General features: G+C 37.7%; 1 protein-coding gene across 4 annotated transcripts in view; it reads left to right on the forward strand.

The window, feature by feature from the left end:
* The first annotated feature begins 424 nt into the window (after positions 1-424).
* The window catches only part of LPIN2 (lipin 2), a 43,752-nt gene continuing 20,387 nt past the window's right edge, over positions 425-23,789 (forward strand). For 2 of the 4 annotated variants that reach the window (XM_061994486.1, XM_061994487.1), the window contains exons 1-5: positions 9,098-9,454; positions 14,618-14,818; positions 16,162-16,257; positions 19,657-19,955; positions 23,498-23,605. In XM_061994486.1, the coding sequence (XP_061850470.1) occupies positions 9,368-9,454; positions 14,618-14,818; positions 16,162-16,257; positions 19,657-19,955; positions 23,498-23,605 (791 nt within the window). In that variant the 5' untranslated portion in view covers positions 9,098-9,367. Of the gene's footprint in view, positions 740-9,097; positions 9,455-14,617; positions 14,819-16,161; positions 16,258-19,656; positions 19,956-23,497; positions 23,606-23,789 lie in introns of those variants that run through there. The other 2 variants (XM_061994484.1, XM_010207276.2) reach the window with 2 other exon arrangements.

Below are 23,789 nucleotides of genomic sequence, written 5' to 3' on the forward strand. Positions count from 1 at the left end.
ATAGTCACCGCGGCCCCGCGCCGGAGGCAGCGGGTGGGAGCCAAGCCACCACGGCAGGCAGCCGGGATGCGTCACCCCAGCCACGACCTCGCTGCGCTTGCGACAGGCTCTGTGGCGCTGGGCAAGGAGGGAGAGGAGGACGAGCCTGAAAAGCAAACGCGGGAGAGGCCACCCGCGCCCCGCCGCGGGTGACAGCCTCAGCAAGGCTGCGGCCCCTGATCCTCCGTCCCGCTCCGCCGCCGCCTCCAGCCCCGCAGGGCGCAGGTTCGGCGGGACGTGCTCCCGATGCCCATGAGGCGGCCCAGACCATTGCAGCGCTTACGTGCGCCCCGGCGCGGCCGCCCGGCTCGCGCACGCGCGGGGGCCACGCGCGTTCCCAAGGTCACGTGTGGCCCGCAGCGAGGCGGCACCGTGTCGGTGAGGCGGCGCGCCCCCGCAGCTCGCCGGCAGCCAGCGCGGACGAGCACGCGCTGCGCCAACCGCCGGCGCTTGGCGCAGCTCGCACCCAGCCGAGCGCGCCGTCCCTGGCTCTCCTTCCCTCCACCCGCCGCCGTCCCTGGCTCTCCTTCCCTCCACCCGCCGCCGTCCCTGGCTCTCCTTCCCTCCACCCGCCGCCGTCCCTGGCTCTCCTTCCCGCCACCCGCCGCCGTCCCTGGCTGCTCCTCGCCATCCATCTATCCATCCATCCATCCATCCGACCCTCCTCGCCTGACACTAGCCCCACTGGGCCTCGCTCGGGGTAAGCGAGAAGGGGCCGCTGCCGTCAAGTGGGCTCGGGGAGGGGGCGCGCACGGGGGCGCGGTGACTCAGTGTGTGGGAGAGAAGCGGGGGCGGCAGCGAGGGAGCTCGGACGGCTGCCGGGGAAGGTGGGTGGCCGAGGGCCTGTTCCTGCTGCCCGCCCGGCCTCGCTCCTCTCCCCGAAACGACCGTTGAGCTCCCCGCCTTCAGCGTCATTAGGAAGTGGGGCCGGTTGGCGTGCTCCCAGCTACTGCCCCGACTGCCCGCCGAGAGCCGGGCCGTCCTAGCATCGCCTTCTCTCCCTTCCCCTGGCTGCCAGGTGTGCCCGGCTAGCACAGGAGTGAGGGGCGGCCACTCAGCCTGCCCTGCTGGCCGCCGCTTGTGACCCTTGGAGCCGCCTCCTGCCCAGAGGTGACATGAGGGCGGCGAGGCGTTTTGAAACGTCGCGTTTACTGGCTTTTAAGCCTTAAAAATCGCGACTGGTGCTCCTTCCGTTTTACAGCTATGCGTTTCCTCAACTCGGGCTGTTAACTTGCGTACCTGCGGGGCACTCCTCCTTTGTATTCTCTGTTTATCCTCACTGGTGTAGAGAGTGTGGAGTGTTGATCACTGAAAGTACACTGTCTGCTTTTACTTTTTTTAATGTATTTATTTGAATTTTTGCCAAGTGCACGTCTAAATTTGTGTGAACTGCTGTTTTTCCTCTTCTTAAGTGATTACTGAGTACATGTACCAGACATCAATGATTTTTAGTAGAGTAAGACAATATGCTGTTTAAACATGTGCATTTCCATCCAACAAAATGCTGTCATAAATACACCTGTATTTTGCCTGCACGTCACCTAATTACCTTTTTTTCCCCCAAAAAACAAAATTCCATTGTCATGAGAGAATGTTAGTCATATCCCATAATGGTATATAGTGTTGCTTATGATTAGAGGAGAAGATACAGTCTCACAGAACTCAGTTGTTTGGGGTGTGGGTGTTTTTTGTTTGGTTTTGATTGTTTTGGTACTTTATAATAGCGTTTCTCAGGACCGTTTTGGATACTGATATCTTAATGTCTGCAAGAGATATTGGAAGGTGCAAAAAATGTGTAGTGTTATACATATTTTAAAAATGTACAGATACTCATTAGAGTGAAAAATCGTAAGTCACAAAATGCCTTTGCTTTGCACTATTAAAGGTGTGGGCATGTCACTTATTGTAGGCTTATTAGGCAGCTAGCTGCAGCCAGGGCTATCAGTTGTGCCTTCTCTCCTAGACCCTGCTATAGCTCTTTTGCATCCCAGAACAATACAGGCATGTAAGCAGTTTCACCCTCTCGTAGAAAAATCAAGGAAGACCTCATTACTTGAGTGAGGTGCTCTGTAAAAGCATGCTATTTAGTAGACTATTAAGCTGATAATCCACAGTTTAAAAGTTTCTAAATGAACTCAGGATGTCAGGAACTTCGAAATACTATATTATCTACTATTCTTCTTAATTATAGTAGGAATAACTAGGTAGTGCCGGAAGGCTCTCTTAAGCAATTACAGTATTAATTTTTAAGCTCATAGCCTAAGTTTTCAGTTAAGCATTTAAAAATGTTTAGGTTTTTAGTGGCCTGTAAAGAGGTGGTGTTTGAAGTTGTCTTATTAGTTGAGATTATTGGGTTTTTAAGTTTGCTAAACAAAATTAAGTTTAGCTGTTTGTTATTATTTGCTTGAAAGATATACATGTAACATGTTCCAGTTTTGTAGTGCAGAGAACTTTTTGTCCTTACTTCTAGCATTTCTTTCCACTAGTGTAAAGTCCTGATAATTATGGAGAAATACAAACTGCACTTACAGCACTCAACACCTCCTTATGTAACCTGAAGCCCAGGATAGTTGTTCTTTGCACTGCGTGCTTTATGACTTGGTCTCTGCCCCAGAGAACTTGCAATCTAGATGAGATAAAGCTGAAAGGATTTTGTTCAAAGCCACATTGGGAACCTCTGTCAAAGCTAGAGGTTAAAGCGGTTGGGTTTGTTTCTGTCATCTGGAGTACTAACCATGTGACCGACTTCCAGGAACACAGTATTGTTATTTTCCAATCTTACTTTACATCTGAAGTGCAAGATCCCAGTATATAAGAAAACAGATAGTTCTTCATGGTCTGTGTGTGATCATAGAATATCTGTGCTGAATTAGAATACTAGTTTAGGGGTTTTTTCTTAAATAGCTTTGGCTTACATATAAAATAATATCATTGTTGATATAAATTGCAAATATGCTGTAAATAACTGTCTGAAAAGAAATGAAAGGACACCTTCTGATGTGAGATGAAGCACTGTGTGTTACATATATATCCACAGTGAAAAAGTTTCAGACTTATACTAAATGGTAAGAGACTTGTCGATAATTCAGGTCTAAAACATATGCATTAGGTTTCTACATCACATAATAGGCAAATTCTGAGAACATAATGTGGTTGCATACTGTATCCTGATCATTTTTGAATCTGGCAGTGCTGATCAGGAGTACTTCATGAACCTCTGATGTCACTGAAGTTGAATGTTAAGGTTCTGCAGTAACACAAAGATATCATCTCTGTAAATACCTCACTGTTACATAGGTGAGCAGAGATGTCCAAAATTTGAAATAACAATGTCTGTAGTAAAAATGTTGCTGTTTTTGCAAAGAATATTTTACTTTAAAATGAGCTTTTATTCCACCTAGCTGTTTCTTCGTTTTGGCGGTGACGAACACTCTGGTGTGTAGTAACGTTAACGCTAACATTTCAGTTTGTCCAGGCAGATTGAATTAATATGAAACTGTCTTGCCAAGTTAAGCCAGATTGTCTTTGAGGATGGAGCTTAAGTACACTTTTGTGGGATTTTTAAAAAATTTCAATAGAATTTTTTTTTTTCTTCTGTTTATATTTTAGGGGAATTTCCAAGGAGAGGATACTAGCTTCCCCTTCCTAGTTAAATGTTTTGTTGTTATGAGTTCCTTTCAGTTTAGCAGTAAAGTGTTTTGCCATTAACCACCCCGAGTTGTCCTGAGTCAGTCTTTTTCCAAAACTAAGCGACACTTCCTCATTGCAGCTCTGTCTCCTGAGTGAATGGGTAAGATTTTTGACGGAGGAACTGGCTTGTTTCTTAATCCAAAGTGCTTAAGGTCAATACCAGAAAAGTAAATATGCAAAATAATAAAAGAAAAGTCTCCATTGTACTGTGTGACATATTTGTGTTGGTTGATGTGGCTGAAGCTAACATATGCTAAGCCAGTCTTAGGCCACGTCTTCAGGTTTACCAGTCTTTTTTTAGACTGCATAACTGTCTGCTCAGGAAATGTACTTCTTCTGGATTGATGGTTACGAAAGGCTTTTTGAAGGAAACGTGTAAAGGATTGTTTGCAAAACTCTTTCAAAGAAGTGCTTCCAATAATGAATTGTATCTGAGATTCTATTACAAATGGAAGTAGTCGTCTCTCGCTTGACTAAGAGTATCATTTAGTTTGTGATGTGAACTGAAATACAACAATTTTTTTTAAAAACTACTTAATGGTACCTTAAAGCCATTTGTTCCCCAAATGTATAGTGTGCGTGTTAACACAAACAGAAATGATCTTTACAGATTTGTCATATCCCTGTAGACAGTGCAGGCATGCAGTTGTGTTCCAAGGGTGAATAGATGTATCCTTCAGGCAGATGCCATCCTTGTGTTCATTAAACGTTAATAATTCAAATAGACTGTGTTTGGTGAATAAGTAAGCTTATGCTGCTTTGCTCAGCTGTATCTGTTTTTCTCCTTCCCAACATCTCATCCTGTGAATTCTTTTGTGGAGGAATTGTGTCTAATACTATCATTTTTACTCAATTTTCTGATAAAATAGAGAAGTCTTACATGCAAATTAAATTTATGGATGTTATGTTTTGGTACATGTTCATCAGTTCAACAATAAGGAAAGTTTATGAAATAAAATAACTTTCTTGTTTATATACACTATATTTAGAACTTTGGGGATATTCTGTCTATTACTCAGAATAAGTGTATTTCTCTTGTTTCTTGTCAGCTTGAAGATGGGTACTAGTCTTAGATCTTTACATTCATACATCAGTTCTAAAGATAACTATTGTTATTCACCACAGATAATTCAGGATGCATTTCATGGTGAAATACATTACTTTGTTCTTTAACTTTTAAAACCTGGAAGACTGTAAGAAAATACAGAGACCTGAGGCAGATCAGTGCCTGGAAAGAAGCTTTTTTTAAGTGGAGAAAATAGAAAGGCAAAGGATTGCTTATTAGGGAAGCTCTTAGTGCTTTCGAGAAATATACAGGAAAAGCTTAATCTGACTTCTCTCATCTCAGTGTGAAAATGAGATAGGTGGAATTTCTATTCAGAAACTTTGGTTTCTGTGGTAAGTGTCTAGGAGTAAGTTCAGCTAAGGGTGATGTGGCAGTGAAGAGTCTGTGCTCTCCTGGAAATAGATCCGTAGTGTGGCAGGCACTTGTGTGGGATACGCCTGTGCAGATTCCAAAGGGTTATATGCTTGGATTAGCCAGTTATTTCTTTTCAGTACCTTAAAAGAAATTCACAGAATCTCAAGGGCTGGAAGGGACCTCAGAAGATCATCTAGTCTCCTACCAGAGCAGGATCACCTAGGGTAGGTCACGCAGGAACTCATTAAGGTCTTTGCATACATAAGAACATTTTGTGTGCACATAAAAAGTTTTTGTTTGACAATTTTAAAAGTAAAGTTCACTGTGTGGACTCTAAGGTATTCTTTGTTCTCACTAAAGTTCCTTTATAAACAGAAAGGTAACATTATTTGAGCATTTTCTGTTTTTTTTTAAATACAAGGGAAGGTGCCATAATACTAGAATCAGATGATTCATAGTAGATCATACAGATACAGAATTGAAACACTCTACTAGAGGAAAGACTAACTATTTTCTCTTGGAAAAATTCTCATGTTCTTTTCAGAAGGGATCTGAGGCAGATGGCCTTCATTCTGTATGTTCTCTGTTACTCGTGTCTAAATTTATTTTATTTTGGCAAAGTAATTAGCCTTTGAATTAGTTTTTAAAGTATTGAGAATTGATAGACTTTAGCAGTTAAAAATGCTGTACAGAGATGCTGTGTTACAAGCTGGAATGAATGAGCAGATCTTCATTTCCAGTTTTAGTAAGAACTTGGTCACAGGAAAGTGTTTTCAGTCCCAGTCTCATTTTTGCAATCTCTGTAGGAGAGTTAGAAACTCTTCCACTTTCTTTGTGCCAAATAGACCAAATTTTAAAAGTGCCACACAGTAAGACTGGGCAGTGGAAATTAGAAATCGGAGTTGTGGCCTGGGTAGAAGGGATCTATTCCTGTTTCAAGATGGGATGTAAGGCCAAGAACTGTCATGCAAAGGTCTTAGTTGACAGTAAGTGAAATGACTTGGTGAAGAATGGGGTGAAGGAGACATACCAGACATGAATAAAGGTGGTCCTATACTTTCTGTATACATTAGGATACGTCAGTTGGAGAACTGTCTTATTAATTTATCTTAGCGTGGTTATCCTGATCTCTGAGTGAATTGTGATTGTGTACACGAAATTCACGTCGTTAGAATTCCTGCTTCCTTCCTTCCAGAAGTTAGAATGGCATGTAATGGTACTGATTAATACTGGGGAAACTTCCTGTAGCTGTATTCTGGCCGCACTTATTCTACAGTTCTTATAAAGTACAATCAAATCACTTAAATGTAATTTTCATAGACAATCAGGCTGGGTGTTTTTTTTGTAATAGCCATCTGGGATATAGAAATCTGATTAGCAGCTAGAAATGTAGCCTATGGGAGCAGTGCTTTGAATATACAAGAGGTAAAAAATGGAGGGGAAATTGCAAAGTCAAGTTTTATTTGTGCTAAATTTTTTATTCCAAATCTCCTAGCCTGAGTTTTGCATTGTATACATGAAAAAAATAATACTGTATCTCTGGGATTCTGTTAAATGAAACAAATGCAATCGAATATATTAAGAAAGTTACTATAGAAGAGTACCATTTAAAGATGGAATCATACTCTTCATCAGGGATTTTGACTACTAAGCGACGGGATAAAGTGTTTAGGTGCATAAAGAGCAGATGAAAAAACAATGTAGGATAATGACAGTAGTACTTTGGCAGTGGTATTATCGTGCATGAGGCTAGTGAAAAAACTCCTCTGTTTTCTGAGGCTAAACCATGGTAAAATCTACCCACGTCAGAGACCTGGGTTAGGGTTGTATGAAAAACATTGCTTCTAATACTTCCAAATTTGGGTATTTGCTTTTCAAAATTTTAAACTTTCTGTGTAAATTTTAAATAATAAAATAGAATTCCCTCTGAGTAGATTTAAGTACTATGTTATTCACCTTTTTAATATTGAGGAAAAGAAGACAAGGAAGCTTGCTAAATGTGTAAAGCTTATTGCTATTCTGAATCTTACCTTACTGCAGTGACTGCAAATTTATCTGTGTTCTAGAAAGGCTGTTTTCTAAAACACTTTTAGAAGCTTTGAAGAAAATGTCAGTCTGAAACACTAAACAATACTGAAATAGAATAGATATAACCAAAATATTGTACACACAAAACCCAACATAAAGCCAAGTCGAAAGTGTTTGGAAAGAAACACTGTCTTAAAAAGATGGCTTCCATTCTGCCTTTAACTATATTTTAGCCATATTTTAATGGAATACACACGGTAAAGGAATGATGAATAAGCAGAGTAAAATTGTATATTCTTAATATCCTGTGAAAATACTTGTAATGTATTTACTGTGAACTTGCTGCACGTGTAGCACTCCCAATATTCAGTTTAGGAGTTTGTCATTTTGCTGAGTTTTGGCTGGGGTAGATATTTTCTTCACAGTAGCTAGTATGAGGCCATACTTTAGATTTGCTGAAAACAAATGTTGATGACAGAGGGATGTTTTTGTTGCTACTGAGCAGTGCTTGCATGGAGTCAAGGCCTTTTCTGCTCCTCACCTCACCCCACCAGTGAGCAGACTGGAGGTGCACAGGGAGCTGGGAGGGAACACAGCTGGGACAGCTGACCCCAGCTGACCCAAGGGATATTCCATGCCGTATGATGGGTATATAATTTCCTGTGCTATACTCAGCATATAGAGATAGGTAAAGGAGGAGGAAGGGGAGGACATTTAGAGTGATGGCATTTGTCTTCCAAAGTAACTGTTACACATGAGAGAGCTCTGCTGTCCCGGAGATGGCTGAACACCTGCTGCTCGTGGGAAGTAGTGAATGAATGCAGTCTTCTGCTTTTTCTTGCACACATGACTTGATTTATCTATTAAACTATCGGCATCTCAACTCACAGGTTTCTTTTTTATTCCCTCCCCCATCCCAGCAGGGGAGAGATCGATGTAGTTCAGGCCTTGAGCATAGTTTGTTATTTTGGAAACATTCAAGCCGTTTGGCTGCATCCAGTAATGTGATTCGTTGTCCTTGCATCAGAGCCTGATGCATAAATTTACAAAACTTAGAAGACAGAGTGGAGATGGTAGTAGGATCACATCTTATCTTTTAGCTTGTAATTCAAGAAGTGGTCCACTGCAGTCTTCTGTGGCAGACAAAGTACATCATGGGGTGGGGAACAAATGCATGGGTTTAAGATAATGAAAACCTGTCTATGTTGTGGGAATATTAGTGGTTCTCGGAGAATGTCTGGGACAGAGTTGTTTCCTTATACTGCTGCATTTCCTCAAGTATTTTACTTAGCTATGATACTATTCAGAGAAATAATGACATTTCAGAATTCCTCAGATGAAAATTTTATTCTTACTCTCAGTCATGGAGCTAGGTATAGAAGAAACTTGTATGCATTGTCCACACACCCAAATTGCACTGCTTTAATACTTCAGTTCAAAGAAGGCAGGACTTTTCTACAGGGGAAAAAAAAAATGTTTACTTTGGCGTGCTTTGTTTTCATATGGTTCAATATAGACTTTACAGCAGATCTCTGTACAAATGTAATGCAATTTCAAAAAGGAGGGAAAGGACCTACAAATATCAGACCCTGAGATGTCATCAGATTTGTCCTGTACAATGGGACTAGCTAACCCAGTGAAACTGTCAACAGAAGGAGCAGGCACGTGGAATGGCAGCAGACATTCTTGACTTAGGTGTGCAAGAGGGTGAGTGAGGACTTTGAATGCTGCTATAAGTTATAAAGTTGCAACAGTAGGCAAAAAGTGTCCAAGTGAGCTAATGTAGACTTTGCTTAAGAATCATTAACTAAATCCCTGTTTCTTTTTGTGGGAGCTTCGGCCAAAGTCACGTGACCTGGTGTAAAACAAGATCATTGCCTATCAGTGCAAACATATGGCAAAGTCAGCCCATGTTATTACTTATCTCAAAGAGTGCAAGGAGGCTGTGACATTTCAAGCAAAGCCTATTGGTAAGGGAGTTTCTAGATGAGCTTTCTTAAAGAAGCACTTCCTTTTTAGACATAATACTGTGTAGGAAAGTATACCAAACATTTTTCTCTAAGCGACTAGAAGATTTACATAATTCTTCTGCTTCAATGGAAAGAGAAGAAATGTTAATACAACATTCTGTTACGGCTGTAAGCTTTGCATTTACCCGAACAGTGAAAAGTTAGTTTCCTGTTTTCTGAGATGCATTTCTCAGAAAAGGATGGCTTTGAAGATGTCTTCAGTAGAAGTGTTGTTGCTGCCCGTGAAAAGGTTCCTCCTGGAATCTTGGTAAGTTTGACAGATTTATTACTAGGTATGGGTGTATAATTTCCTATAGCATAGTTAAAATACATAAAAATTTACTGTCTCTATGTACTATTGTGTGTGAAAGACTTTAATTGGGCATTCAACGTACTTTGTTTACCATTTTTGGTAACAGCGATAGTTAATAATCATGCCTTGTAAAGCCATGTGTCTCTAGAGCAATCTGATAGCTTGCCTTTGAGTAGCTTACACTCATCTTTCTGTGTTGTTCAACTGGGCATTTGCAGTGCTCGTGTTCATACAGGTGCACGTATATAAAAGGTGTTGACTTTAGGAACACAAAAAATGCAGTTTACCTTTACTAAAGCAGTACTCCAAGCATAGATGGAGACAAAAAATTTTATTTTCAATTCTTGAACTTGCAAAGTAGATATTTTCTTATTTTGTATTTACTGTTTTCCCTCTTTAATAAAGGGGGGAAAAAACACGACAGTTTCAGCCTTCTGCAGTGTAATGGTTTCTTGCCAGAAACAGAATCTCTTTAATGATATAGAACAGAGATCTTTTTCCCCTTTCCAATACAGTCACACTTAGCTTAGTAGTGTTAATATATTCAGCTATAAGAATTTCTGAAAACTAGGATTGCCTAAATAATCAAAAATCAGTGTTTCTGGAACCTCAGAAATTAAAATACATGTGTTTCTGCTGTGAGACCTTAGGTATTGATAGCCTTTTAATTTGTTGTCCTAGAAAAATAATTAGTAGTGAGCTACATTAGCTTTTATGCAGAATTCTGGAATTTGACAGCTTCAAGTAATGTATATAGTTTGGATGTCAACATAAATAAAATTTTAAAGCTAAACAGTGTTGTGAAATATTGCTGCATTGCCCTTTCTTAGCTTGTCTCCTCCATCAGACTTTTGTCTTGAATCACAGAACTGGAAACTGGCATGACTTTTAGGCTCCTATGGCAGATTATGAAGGCATGCTGCTCACTGCTTTGCTGTGCTTTCAGAACAATGTTGTGTGTTTTCTAAACACAAAATAAGAGTATTATCAACTAAATACTTTGTCTTAACAGTTACTCTGGGATCAGGCTATTTCTATTGCATTTGCAAGAAGTAACTCTAACATTTACACTGTTCCTCTCTGTAGTCAGTTTCAGTAGTGCTCGCTGCAAGTTTTCCAACAAAAGACAATAATACTTGAAGGAAAAAAAAAACAAAAAAAAACCCCAACCAAACCACCCCCAGAATTTAACATCTCCCAGCTCAGGTTGTGTTGATATTTGAGATAAAGGTCCAATGTTTCCTAGGTATATAGGGACACTTGTATTGATTATTTGCTTTCTACAGTTTGAACCTTATTAAATAATATGTTTATCTTACAAAGTGAAGGGTTATGTTAAAAGCTGAAATACAACCTGATAAGCAATAATAAAAATTAGTTTCTAATCTACAGTTTTGTTTTCTTACAGTCTACAAAACAATGTTTAAGACTTGGATCATTAAAAAAAAAAATCTTGCTTTATAAAATGTTGCTTTTAATAATAGGTTCAAAGGTTTGTAAGTTTTCACAAGTAGGAGCTTTTTCTGTTTATATGTGATCATAAAAGTGACTGTGCTGTGAACTACAGAAATGTAACAGATCTAAGAAGATAACTTTCACTACAGGTAAACAAGTAAAATAGGTGAATGCTTGAATCTTGTGTGGGTTTTCTATGATTTTTTGTGGTTAGACAAGGTCAGTTAGCATGTAAATAAGGGGAAAGCTAGGTTGTTCATCAGCTGAACTCATTTCTTAGCAATTGGTGTGAAATGCTGATCTTTTAAACAGTCACTACCTAAGTAATAGAGACTTCTTTGCCGATGTCCACTTCTCATTCCTTTTCACTGAAATGAAATATATGGAATGGAATCTCTATCCTGATTGTGACAAACATTTCTTTTAACAAATTCATTCTCCTTGATGACACAAAATCAACTTTTCTTTTTAAGCTAATTCCATAGATTGTTCTGGGAACAGCCATGGTATAGCCACAAATGTTAATGGCTATGTGTTAAGAGAGTTTTTTCTGAGATAAAAGTAAGGAGTAAAGATTGTCTGTTATTGTAAGGGGAGACCAATTGCTTAAACAGGAAAGCAGATCTATTGCTACCTTTCTGTTTTGAATTGCAGTTCCATGCAATGCAGCAAATATCTCACTCTTCAAAAAGAAGATGCTCAGTTACCTGCCCTAAGTATTTTTTCCTGTCTCTGGTGCTCCTGTGCACCTCATGACTCTCTGACCTTTGTCATGTTCTTCATTAGCTATTCTAACTTACTAAGTCATTGAAACAAACAACGATAAAATGAGTAGACTTCTGCCAGTTGTCAGTGAGCTGAAGTTAGCTCATTAAGAGGGTCAGATGAGGAAGGGGTGAAGTGAGACCTCCCATTTTTAGCAAGAGTGAGCTAATATTTCATTAGCAAGCAGTCAGTTTTATAACTGTACATGAAACTACTTAGAGATTAAGCTGGTTTTTTTTAATCAGTAACGTTGATAGGGAGTTCATTCTGCTAATTTCATTAGTCACTGACTCAATGTTCTTTTTGTCCTCGTCAACTATGTTGTACAAAAGCTACAGAAAAAAATTATCTAGCCTGTTACCTGGCATAGAAATTCTGTGAATAACATCAAACCAGTTTTAAATCTAGGTTGGAAAACCCTCATCTTCCTTTTAAAGTCTTGTGGAATGGAAGGAACTTACTTTCAGAAAATCTAAATATGATTAGGTAATGTATGCTAAGCTTGAGAAGGCTGAGATGGAGGAAAGAATACTTCTGTAGCTGCTCTAAGTCTGTGAAGGTAGTTTTAGACTTCCTGCATGCTTACAATTGTATTGGTACTGTTAGATGCTACAAGTAGCTTGTTTTTGAATGAATTCAATATACCCTGTGTTACTCTAAGACTTCGAAGGCTCAAAACAGAAATAATTGGTTAATTACGTAGATACTGAAAGCAGTATCAAGTGGAACAACTCTGGCAGTACAATATGGTTTTGTTAGAGACATGAAGAATAATCCTAAACCACCTTCAGAGGCTGATAAAAATAGATTAGCAAGTAGACAAAGAAATGAACTGTAGAATTTTTGTAGAAATATCCCCAATTTGAATTTTTACAATTTAAACCCCATTAGGTGTTCAGTATTGTGTGTTTTGCTTGTTTGCATCTTTGGTCTCCCAAACACTACCCTTAACTTCAGAGGCATGCAATTGCTTGGATGTATTTGAAACACGCATGTGGTTGGTGGGAGAGGACAGAAGGAAGAAGGGTTGCACTTAGGCTTCCATTTAGAATACATTCAGTTTCCCTTCCTCTTTCAGTTAAAGTTCATATGTTCTGAGAGATCATTGGACTTGCACTCATTAAAAATGTATTTGTTCACTGAGTGTTTTTAATGGATTAGAATGTTTGGGAAGTGATTGTGCATCATCTTTATTTATCTATCTTTCTAGTTTCACTGTAGTGTAATCTTCCTACTGTGTGCATCTTCTTTGCCTTGTAATTGTCTTGAACTCCCCACTTTCATCTAATAAAATTCCTTCACCTTAGACCACATATTGTTCTTTTTCAATTTTCTGACATCAGGAGTATGAACAACCACAAAAAAAATTGTAAAAGATTTATTTTCTCATGACTGAAACTTGTGCAGGGCCACCAAGATGATCAGGGGACTGGAACATCTTTTGTACGAGGAAAGGCTGCAAGAACTGAGGCTGTTTAGTCTAGAAAAGAGGAGACTGAGGGGGGATCTTATTAACATTTACAAATATCTAAATGGTGGATGTCAGGAGGTTGGGGCATCCCTTTTTCCTATTGTAGTTAGCAACAGGACAAAGAGTAATGGGACGAAGCTGGAAGACAAAAAGTTCCACTTAAATATAAGAAAAAACTATTTCACTGTGGGGATGATAGAGCCCTGGCACAGGCTGCCCAGGGGGGTTGTGGAGTCTCCTTCCTTGGAGGTCTTCAAGACTCGCCTGGACATGTTCCTATGTGACCTGATCTAGGTGAACCTGCTTCTGCAAGGACATTTGACTATGTGATCTCTGGAGGTCCCTTCCAACCCCTACCATTCTATGATTCTATGAAAGCAGTTAGTGGGCAAGATCACTGTATGTACTCGATATGTTGCATGAGTCCATAAACTTTGTTTAATACTGTTTTTCACACGTGAAAATGTCGTATCTGGGATTTAGTGTTTATTCTTTAGGTGTAACTTCTGTGGAAATAATGGATATTAGCTGTTAAGTCATCTGCTTCTCATGGACAAGAAGTATGTTCCGGGCAAGGTCATGTTTCTAGGTTCACTGTATTTTTGCAGAGCAAACTTTATTTCAGAAGCTTTTCTAAATATAGATACTTACTTATAGCTATTTAGAGAAGTATACATTGTAACTGTAGGTAAGACTTATCTAATAAAAAGTTAATGGAAGATTCTTATAACTTTGAGTATCTGGCATCACCTACCACAGGTAAAAGTCTTGCTCAGATGAGCTTTACCTTCTGGAGGTTGATGACATTGCTTTTCAAGGGAGGTTTTTACAAGCTCACAATTTTTGTGTTGCAAGAAGCTTTAGTACTTGTTTCATGGCAAATAAATTCACTGGTTTTGTGCTTTCCTTATATAGGAAAAAAACTAGATTTTTTCCATATTTGTATTCTCTACATGTTCTCAAACTCCTCTGTCTCCCATTAAATCTTTTGATAATTCCTTTAAGGTGAACCAACCAGTTTCAAAATAAAGGATTGTAATTTTTCCTGACTTTAAAGATTTTTCTTTTAATCCTTGTGTACAGTTACCTCCATTTTCACTAGAGGATCAGATAATTTGTCTTTATAGCTTAACTGACTAATTGAGCATCACTTTAATTTAGGCTTTGGAATTTAAAGCTTCACAAAATATTTTAAAATATTTAAATAATCATAGATTCAAGTTGACAAACTATTAAGAATGGCTTTTACAACTCTGGAGATTCTTAGTGATATCAGAACTGGCCCAAAATTCTGTTGACTCTCGAAGGCCTTTTTGTAAAGCTTGTTACAATAATCAGAACAATTGATAAATGACACTACACATCTATTTAAGTGGGGTTTTTTTTCATTGGTTTAAAAAAACTTCTTATGTTTTTATGTCTCTTAGTCTCAGACTATGAACTACGTAGGACAACTTGCAGGACAAGTCCTGGTTACTGTGAAGGAGCTGTACAAAGGCATTAATCAAGCAACCCTTTCAGGATGCATCGATGTCATTGTGGTCCGGCAACAGGACGGTACATACCAATGCTCTCCTTTTCATGTCAGATTTGGGAAGCTTGGTGTGCTGCGCTCTAAAGAAAAAGTGGTAAGTTCAGAAAGTGGGCCAAAATGAGGTTTTGAATACTGATGCATTCCCTTTTTTCGCCTCTTCTTTCCTTCCCCAGCCCCCCACATACTCAATTAACCAGCTGATTCAGTACCAAGCAGTTTCTCATATATTCTGTACAGAGTGATAGTTTTGGAATGCAAAACAGAACTGCCCATGGTAATCTAAAGCCTCTGCAAAAATACACTGTAAAGGTAAAGCTTTGGCAGCTCTTGAGCTATGCAGAAGAATAATACAAACATACAGACTTAACAATCTTAAAATGTTTGTGTGGTTATTTATTCAGTATGATGGGAAAGAGATGATTAATACCATTTAACCAATCCTTGATGTTGCACACAACTATTTTTGGAATGTCTGGAGGACAAATGGAGCATGTCTTAAGGGTTGATGACCTATCATAAATATTACTCTGTACTAGCTCTGTTCAAGGCTGATATAAAGTTAGTAATAACCACAAGCAAACAAAAAAAGGAACTGAAGTTTCATTCCTGTGTGGGTGTGGTACGATTTGCTGTCCAATCAGTCTGAGCAGATTGTCCTTCCATCCACTTTTCATAGTCTTTTGCAATCATGACTATGGACTGAGTTGGGTTGGGTCGAAATTTGACTGAGAAATGAACCTATTGTGGGGGAAATTTTACACAGTGCTCCCTACTGACAGTGGTGTATGGTGCTTTTGCCTGTGAGTATGCTACCAAAGGATGGATGGTTTGAACAGATCATAAAATATATCTGCTTTTCTAAAAAGTTAAAGCACATTGCAGGTGACTACCATCCATCTTTATATTTTGGTTGTAAAAGGAGAAAGTTAAAGTGCAACTAAAAGAACAGTTCTGTTAGGGCATTCTTCTGTTAACAGTCCAGAAGTTAAATTAATCTAAGTTGTAAGTTTATCATAGTTACACAGGCTAGCGGCAGTTTTCCTGTTTCGTTTTTTGGTGTTTTAAACAAGTGAACTTTAAGCAAGATGAACATGAACAATCTCAGTTTTCCAGGAAATAAAAGACTAGATTAATTATTATTATTGTTATTATTTCTATCTCTAGCTCTCCAAATCAATTGAACAAGGTTCAGTCCTCAGATGTGTTTTAGTTCTTTCCAATTTTTGCTGTGTTAGGCTCTCTGCTAGGAGCATGATGTATTTTGCAGGTTAACAAAGTGAAGACCATTATTGTAACGGATTTCTTTCAAAAAGCAGTGACAGGGCAAAGAGACATGGTTATGCAATGGAATAAAGTTTACTTTCAGAGTAAGTAGGACTTGAAGACTGTGCTTTTCCCTGTGATGAATTATTTACATTCAGTTGTCTTTTTCTGCAGATTGATATAGAAATCAATGGCGATGCTGTCGATCTTCATATGAAACTGGGTGACAATGGAGAAGCTTTCTTTGTACAAGAAACAGAGGAGGAAAATGTAAGGGCTTTGTGGTAGTTACAATGTGATATTAACAGAATGCTGTGTTAAAAATGCTTAATACAGGGTTGTCAGTATTGTAAGCTTTATGAAAGCTAGATTTTCTGTGATAGAATCTTAACATCACTTTCATATGCTAACCAGATGCTTGGTTCTTTGTACAGTTCTGCTCCAGTGATGATAAAGTAACTAATTTTTCTTAGGATATTATTTGTAAGGTTTGTTGAATTATTTTTTCACTTTGTTTTAGGATTAATAATTATTGTTGATTACAGTTACACAGTTTTCAATGCGTTACATTTCTATTTTATTATTTTTATCTGAAGTTCTTATAGCTTGTGTTACTGACCTCTTTACCAATAAGAATTGTCTGTTTTGGCATGTTTATAATTTGTCTTAAAATTTTTAGCACAGTTTTTCCATAATTTTCTTACACAACTTTCACCAGTTACCAGTAACTTCTGCAACTTGTGAATTCTTCTTGTGTTTTAATACACGGATTAGTTTTTGAAGAACTTATTGCAGCTAATGAGTCTCTGAAAAACAGGAATAATGGGGTGTTTTTTGTCTGATTTCTTAAGGATATGGGACCAGTGTAATCACAATATTTGTCAGTCCTGAGCTTTGATTTTGTTCACTTTTGAGTCTCTTGGCATTTTTCAGTGATACAGAAGAAGTTCTAAATACAGAGTTTCAAATGGTTTCATGAAAACAGTTAGGGAAAAAGAAAATTGTCTCAGTGAGGTAATAGATGAAGTGTTAATTTCCTATTGTTGTTAGGAATTGGTAGTCTTTCAAGAAAAGGAACTTGATCAATTTTTTTCATGTAAGATGCTAGTCACCTACTGTGACAGATTAGAGGAAGCTGTCATTTTGAAAGGAGTTAAATATAATTTAAAGTAGAAGGAGAAAATGAGCATTAAGCCCCTAAATGGTAACTTGAGGTAGGAATTCACAACATTTAAGAGAAAGGATGGTTGGATTCTGTTTTAGCATACATTGTGATTAAAATCAAAACTGAAAATAGGTTTTTATAGATGTACACTGTGTCAGCTGTTGATGGGAACTAATCAGTCTTAAGACTTTCAGGAAGCAAGGATGATAGCCACTACTTTTGTAGCCAGTACAGCATTTTAAGCCCTTGCACTTAGTATATTTTAATTTAATATAAAGAGTGCCTTATCTATATATAATGTGTTCTGGGAAGCTGCTAATTTGTGCCTAAACTGTAGATCAAGTTATCTACAGAGGACTGAGTTGGTTTTACTGCTTTTAGACATTGTTTTTTTTCTTCAGTATTTCTGCTACTGGTATGTCCTTGTGGTCACCTCTTAACTGTGCTTAAGTTATAAACAATAAAGCTCTCATCAGGTTCTCAGATTCAGAAAGGTTCTTTCAAGCAATCAGTCTTTGCTGTTTTCATGTGTTGGTGTTCAGAAGTAACTGCACACACCTCAATTCACATAAATCAGGACTATTACAGTGTAACTTTCAGGCATCGTTTTTCATCTGGTTTTCTTTTAACTTTTCGATTTTTATTTTGTTTTGTTATTTTGGATTATATATCACCAATTATATACAGCATTAACTTTATTTTGGACGCTATAAATTTATTTGGAGATTTTTCATAATGCAAAATCTGTGTCTCATTAGTGTTCTTTAAAGCTATATTTTGTTCTCTTTTCTACACTTCTCCCTGCTTTACAACCAGCAGAACAAAACTAGATCTATGACTCTTAACTCAAGGCAAAATGGAATTTAATATTAAATAGTAGCAGTTTAGACTTTGAACACATCAAAAATAGTATTAGTGCTTTTTCTGATCACAGTGTAGTTCCAGACTAATCTTCTGAGTAAGATTCTTGTAAAATAACAGGCATTTTGTAATTAATTCTGTTCTTACCATGAAATTGAGCACAATAACTTTTTGTTTTTCTCCTCACTATACAAATTCCATTCTCCTCTATTTTCTTCCACTTTGTTCATCACAGTTTATTTCTTCCAGTCTAGATGTCAGTCTTTTCAAGTTTCTTGTTATGGTAAATAAAGCACAGACAGTCCATTGGTAAAGCATTTCTTTGATTTGAATTGTTCCTTCAAAGGGCAATGAATTGTAATTAATTAAGAGTTGGTTGTGTATTAGTTTTAATGTAAATTATAGCAGGGAGAGGTTGAAAGGTACCTTATGTAAATAGTGTCTGACATGGATGACAAGACTGAATGTACCTTCACCAGTTTTGTGGGTAACACTGAACTGGGAGGAGACATTGACAGGCCAAAAAGAGCCACCACTTGGCAGGCTGGGAGAGTGGACCAGTAAGATTTGCACAAGGTTCGACCAAGATACATATGAAGTCTGGCATCTGGATTGGAAGAATCCCACACAGCAGTACATTCTGGACTCTGACTGAAATGCGTCTCTGCTGTAAAGGCCTGCAGTGTGCCCTGGCAGCAAGGAATGCAAATGTGTTCTAGGCTGCATCAGCAGGAGTACAGCCAGCAGATGAAAGGATGTGAGATTGGCTTAGCATGTAGGAGACGAAGTGAGACAAACACAGAAACAAGTTCTAGTGTCCTCAGTTCAGGAGAGACATGGAAAATTGGAGGTAGTTCAGTGGAGAAACAAGATGATCAGAGTATTGGAGAAGATGACATAGGAAGAAAGGTTGCTGGGATTGGCTGTGTTCAGCCCAGAGGAGACCCAGTGTCATTTAACAACAATCTTGCAATATCCACAGGGTAGTTAAAGGTAGAGGCATTTTATTTACAAGGATTCCTGATGATAAGACAAGAGACAAAGAAAAGGACAGAAGAAGGGAATTCCATCTGGATAGAAGAAAAATCCTTCACTATGAGAGCAATGTAACACAGGAATAAGTTGCTCAGAGAAGTGGTAATCTCTCCCTCACTGGAAATGCCCAACCTTTGGCTTGACAAGGCCTTGAATAACCTAATCAGAGGTTCTGCTTTCAACAGAAGTTTGGATCAGATATCTCCAGATTACCCTGCCAACCTATGACTTTATGTGAATCTGTTTCAAAATAAATAGGCAGCACTGGATTAAATTAGCCTATTTTTATGAACATGTTTAGGAAGTGTGACTGGAACTGGTGTGCTCAAGGACAGATAATTTAAAAACATTCCACTGACTGGGTACTTGTTTTGCTAGAAGAATCAACTGTTTATGTCTGAAACTGAGAATACTAACATTAATTTTTCTGAACTTTTGTTATCTAGTGAACTTTTTTTGTTTCTGAATATCAGCTTCGTACTACTGGGCTATTCTATGGTTTCAAGTTTAAATATAGATGCAAGGATTAATCTGTATCCAACAACTATCTTGTATGTACAAAACAATGTAGAAAAACCAGTCTATTCTTTATTTTCTTTTTTTCTTAGGAAAAAGTTCCTGCATATTTGGCAACATCTCCGATACCCACTGAAGACCAATTTTTTAAAGACAGTGACAATCACTTGAAATCAGATGAAAATGAGAGGACATGTGCAAGCTCAGAGATTCCACACTCAGTGGAAGCAGAGACTGTGTTCACCCCAGGTTCTGTGAAAAAGAAAAAAAGAAGAAGAAAGAAATACAAACAAGACAGCAGGAAGGAAGATCAGATCTCTTCTACTGGGACAGAAGAGATTTTTGAAATGGAAATAAGCTCAGATGATGAAAAAAGTGTCCAGCCCCTAAGGTAAACTGTCAGATACTTGCTGACTGCTTTCACTGTTCTCACTGAGCATTTAAAGTGTGACTTTTAACTTTTATGTATGCAAGTAATGCATAACTTTCAGTAGGCTCTGGGTAGGCTCTTTTGCTCATTTGAGGAAAACTCCAAACTATTATCTTCTACACCTTTACGTAATTTTTCCAGTTTGACCATTTTGTTAAGAACATGGAATCCAAATAAGCCCATTCTGGTAAAAAAGTGTTGTCATGATCTATTGTGTGTGTGGGAAGAAATTTCAGTGTTGTTTCTGTGGTGAGGCAGAGTAGTGTTTCTGTGATGAGGCTGAATGGTATTCTGGTGTGTTTGGTAACCTCTGCATAACCTCTATATATCTCTACAGTGTGGAGTGCCTGTAGTACGTAAATGAATGTTCCTCATGAAGTCATAAAGGAGGAGAAGAAAACCCAGAACACTCCTGTATTTTGAAGTGAATAAACTGTTAGTGAAGTGGAGCTTGAGGTATAGTGGTAGAAAGATCAGAGTAAGAGAAGAAAGCTATCAAGCATATAAATGCTTAAAATCCACGAGAGGCCTACTCCTCAGTTTTATGTGGAAGTTTCTTAGGCAACTTAACAAAATAAGTGGATTTAGTTTTTAGACAAAGCTTGCAGCTTTATTGGACAGTGTTACCATTAAATGTAGTACTCTCTGAATAAATTCAAGATCCAGTTTACAAACTGAAAGAATTTTTTGGTATAAGATAAAAAAGCCTAACTGCAAAAACTCTTTCAGTGTATCCATCTTCAAGGGTGTCTCAGGTTTAAAGAGTGGCATTCCAGTTAGTGTGAAAAAAACCCATGAATCTAACTTATCACATCTGCAACCAATAAAACACAACAAAATAGTAATTCTAAATTATATAAAACAACAAACCTAATAATTATTATAAATATATTGAGAATTTTGTGATTTTATTCAGTATTAAAAATTCGAATTGCTATTCTAGCAATTTTTCTAATTTGACTAGAGAGGAATAAACAAATGTAAAACAAATGTGAACCATCAACTGTTTAGTCATAGCTGAAGAGACCATGGTGTTTTATATAAAGGTTACTCTGGTTTTATGGTTTTTTTACCTTTGGAATGAAAGACTGAAAAGACAAATTTTTATTAAAAACAGTAGTTTGCAAAACATATATATTAAAATGAAAACAGCAGTAGAAATGCATTCTTGGCATGTTACAATGTGAAAGGAAGATTTTGTGAAAGAAAGCAGTTTTCTTGTAAATAGCAAGTAAATGCAGGACACAAAAAATAATAACACAGTAAATGAAAACCCAGAGGCAGTAAGTTTGTGGTTATGTATCTTGTCAGTGGAGTTCATACACAGTCATTCCAGTGGACTACCAAGGCAGGATATAAAATAAATACCTTTCAGTAGGCATTTCTTCCTAGATAAAGATACGGTTGTGAAAAAATATTCATTAGCTTGCTTTTACTGTCCTGTGGGGATGTAAGGTGATACCAGCATTTTGGGCTGGTTTTTCTTTTTGTTGTAAACGTTTCACTCTGCAAAAACACTCAACCAACAAAAAGCCCTGTTTAATATGAGACATAGCTTCAGATTTCAAAGTGAAACTGGGAAAGGAAAAGGGACACTGATGTTCCAACAGGAAGGTCAAAAATTCAGCTACAGATACCAGTCTGTAGTGTCTTATCTAGTTCTATTTTTATAAAGTGGGAAACAAGCTGTTTCCTGCTCCTTGGGACTCTCCATTTCCAAGTGTTTATGCAGCTTTTTTAAAATTTGATTTGTCATTTCTAGTTATGATTTAGATACATTAGTAGTGCTTGACTTATCTAAAATAATACTGGATGACTGAGATTACAGGGTGGACAGCTTAGAAATAAGCGGCATTATTGCCCCACTGCTAAGAGTGTTCATGTAGTTACCTGTCTCTAAAGTCTTACCTATTCATTTATATCATGTATAAAGTGGATAAGGATGAGAAAATCTGGTAGTTTTTGGAATGGATAGTGTAACTCGAAGTTATAAGTTGATGCATACTGATTTTTCCCACACTAATTTTTCAATAATCTTTGACTGCTTTTGGATTTTTAACTTTCAAAATTATCCAGTTATGGATGAAATTTGGGGATTTTTTTGGTGCTTCTTATGGACTCATTTGGTCACTAATTCCCAGGGAACAAAACCTGTTCATTATGACCCATGTGTTGTCTTGCCCCTCTCTGAAGTCGTAACATTGAAGATCTTTCTGTAATAGTTTTTTAACGTGTTTACTTAGTTGTTCAATTATATCTTTTCCATCTTTTGGAGACATTTGGCACTGCATACTGACAAAAACAGTATGAAACGCTTCTATCACAATTAACCTGGTTTATGAATACAAAGGATGTACAGTCTCTGCAGCTCTCACCTGAAGTCAGACTGTCGTCATCAAATTTCATAGCAGTAGTACTATTGAATAAGAAGTGGAGATATTAAGACATTTTTAGAGTTCAGCAGTTAACATAGTCTGAACTGTCCTCCAAATGAAAGACTTGCACAAATGAAGTACATAACTGTAACTGCTTATATTCTAATGAACTGTATTGAGTAAGCATTCATGTTCAAAGTACTTATGTATTTTAACAGATAGTGTTAATTTCTCTTACAGATAAAGATTTTAGTTTTATAATTTCAAAACAAGTCCAGTGCAAAGACATTTGTAATGGAAGAAAAATACTTTCTCTATCATAATAATAGCTTAAAATATTTTGTATTGCATTTTACACACAAATTCCAGGCTTATCTTCCTTGTATTCTAAGCCATAGTGGACTTGATATCAAAACAAGTTAGTTGTATCCTCAGAATAGCCATTTATTCTGTTACATTCAGAAAGCTGTAAAAAGACCAGAAGTACTTGTGTTGGTAATATTTAAAAGGAGCTTCTGTGTAAAATACAATGCATGCCAGTTCAGTGGGTCTTACTGTTGATTGTTGTGGGACTTCTTACAATTTCTAGATATTGAGTAGGCTTCCCAGGGCAAAACAAACTCCACTGTTCAGAGAAGTCCAGTACTAATAGCTGCTTGTTGTAGTGTATGTTAATTTGTAAACTCTTGAGTGAACTGTGAGGCTAGTACCTATCCCATGTTCTGTTAGTGGTTTTCATTTGTGAGATATGCAGTTGTGAAGTGCGTTGTCAAAACTACCTTTTCTATTTAACTTTTTCAGTAATTCTAAGGCTTATATAATAAAGGTTATGTGTAAATATTTGTGTTCATCTTTGAGTTTTGGTAGTATTAGCTGGCTATATAAAGTGTATATATGATTTATGCTATTGTATTAACTTATGTGTCAAGAGTGGTAGATTTTTAAGCTTGAGTATTTTCAAGTATTAATAATAGTTTCTTATACATTTTAAGTGCAGCGATACATTCTTTTAGCAGTTCATGCCTTTCTTTTGGTCTTGAAGTTCTAGTAACATATAAATAACTTTTCTAACTGAATTAGTATTGTTTGTTTCATACAGCTGACCTAATGTCTCATGCATTTCCACAGAGGATCCTCAAATTCATCACCAAAGGGTGAAGAACAAAAAGAATCTTTGATTTATCATTCAAAGGATCATTACCCTTTGTCTGATGGAGACTGGTCCCCTCTGGAGAAGTAAGTCACTTTGTAATGTCATCATATGTATAATGATGAATAATTATTTTAAAAATTAATGTGCCTTTGTACTCATTTTTCACCCTGCTCTATAAAACTGTCAAATATGCCTAACTTCTCTAATCTCAAGTACAGAATGTGGTGCTTACTTGGAACTTTCCTGTCTATATATTAACCAAAATTT

This window comes from Colius striatus, chromosome 4 (genome assembly GCF_028858725.1).
Source record: "Colius striatus isolate bColStr4 chromosome 4, bColStr4.1.hap1, whole genome shotgun sequence".
Taxonomy (NCBI): domain Eukaryota; kingdom Metazoa; phylum Chordata; class Aves; order Coliiformes; family Coliidae; genus Colius; species Colius striatus.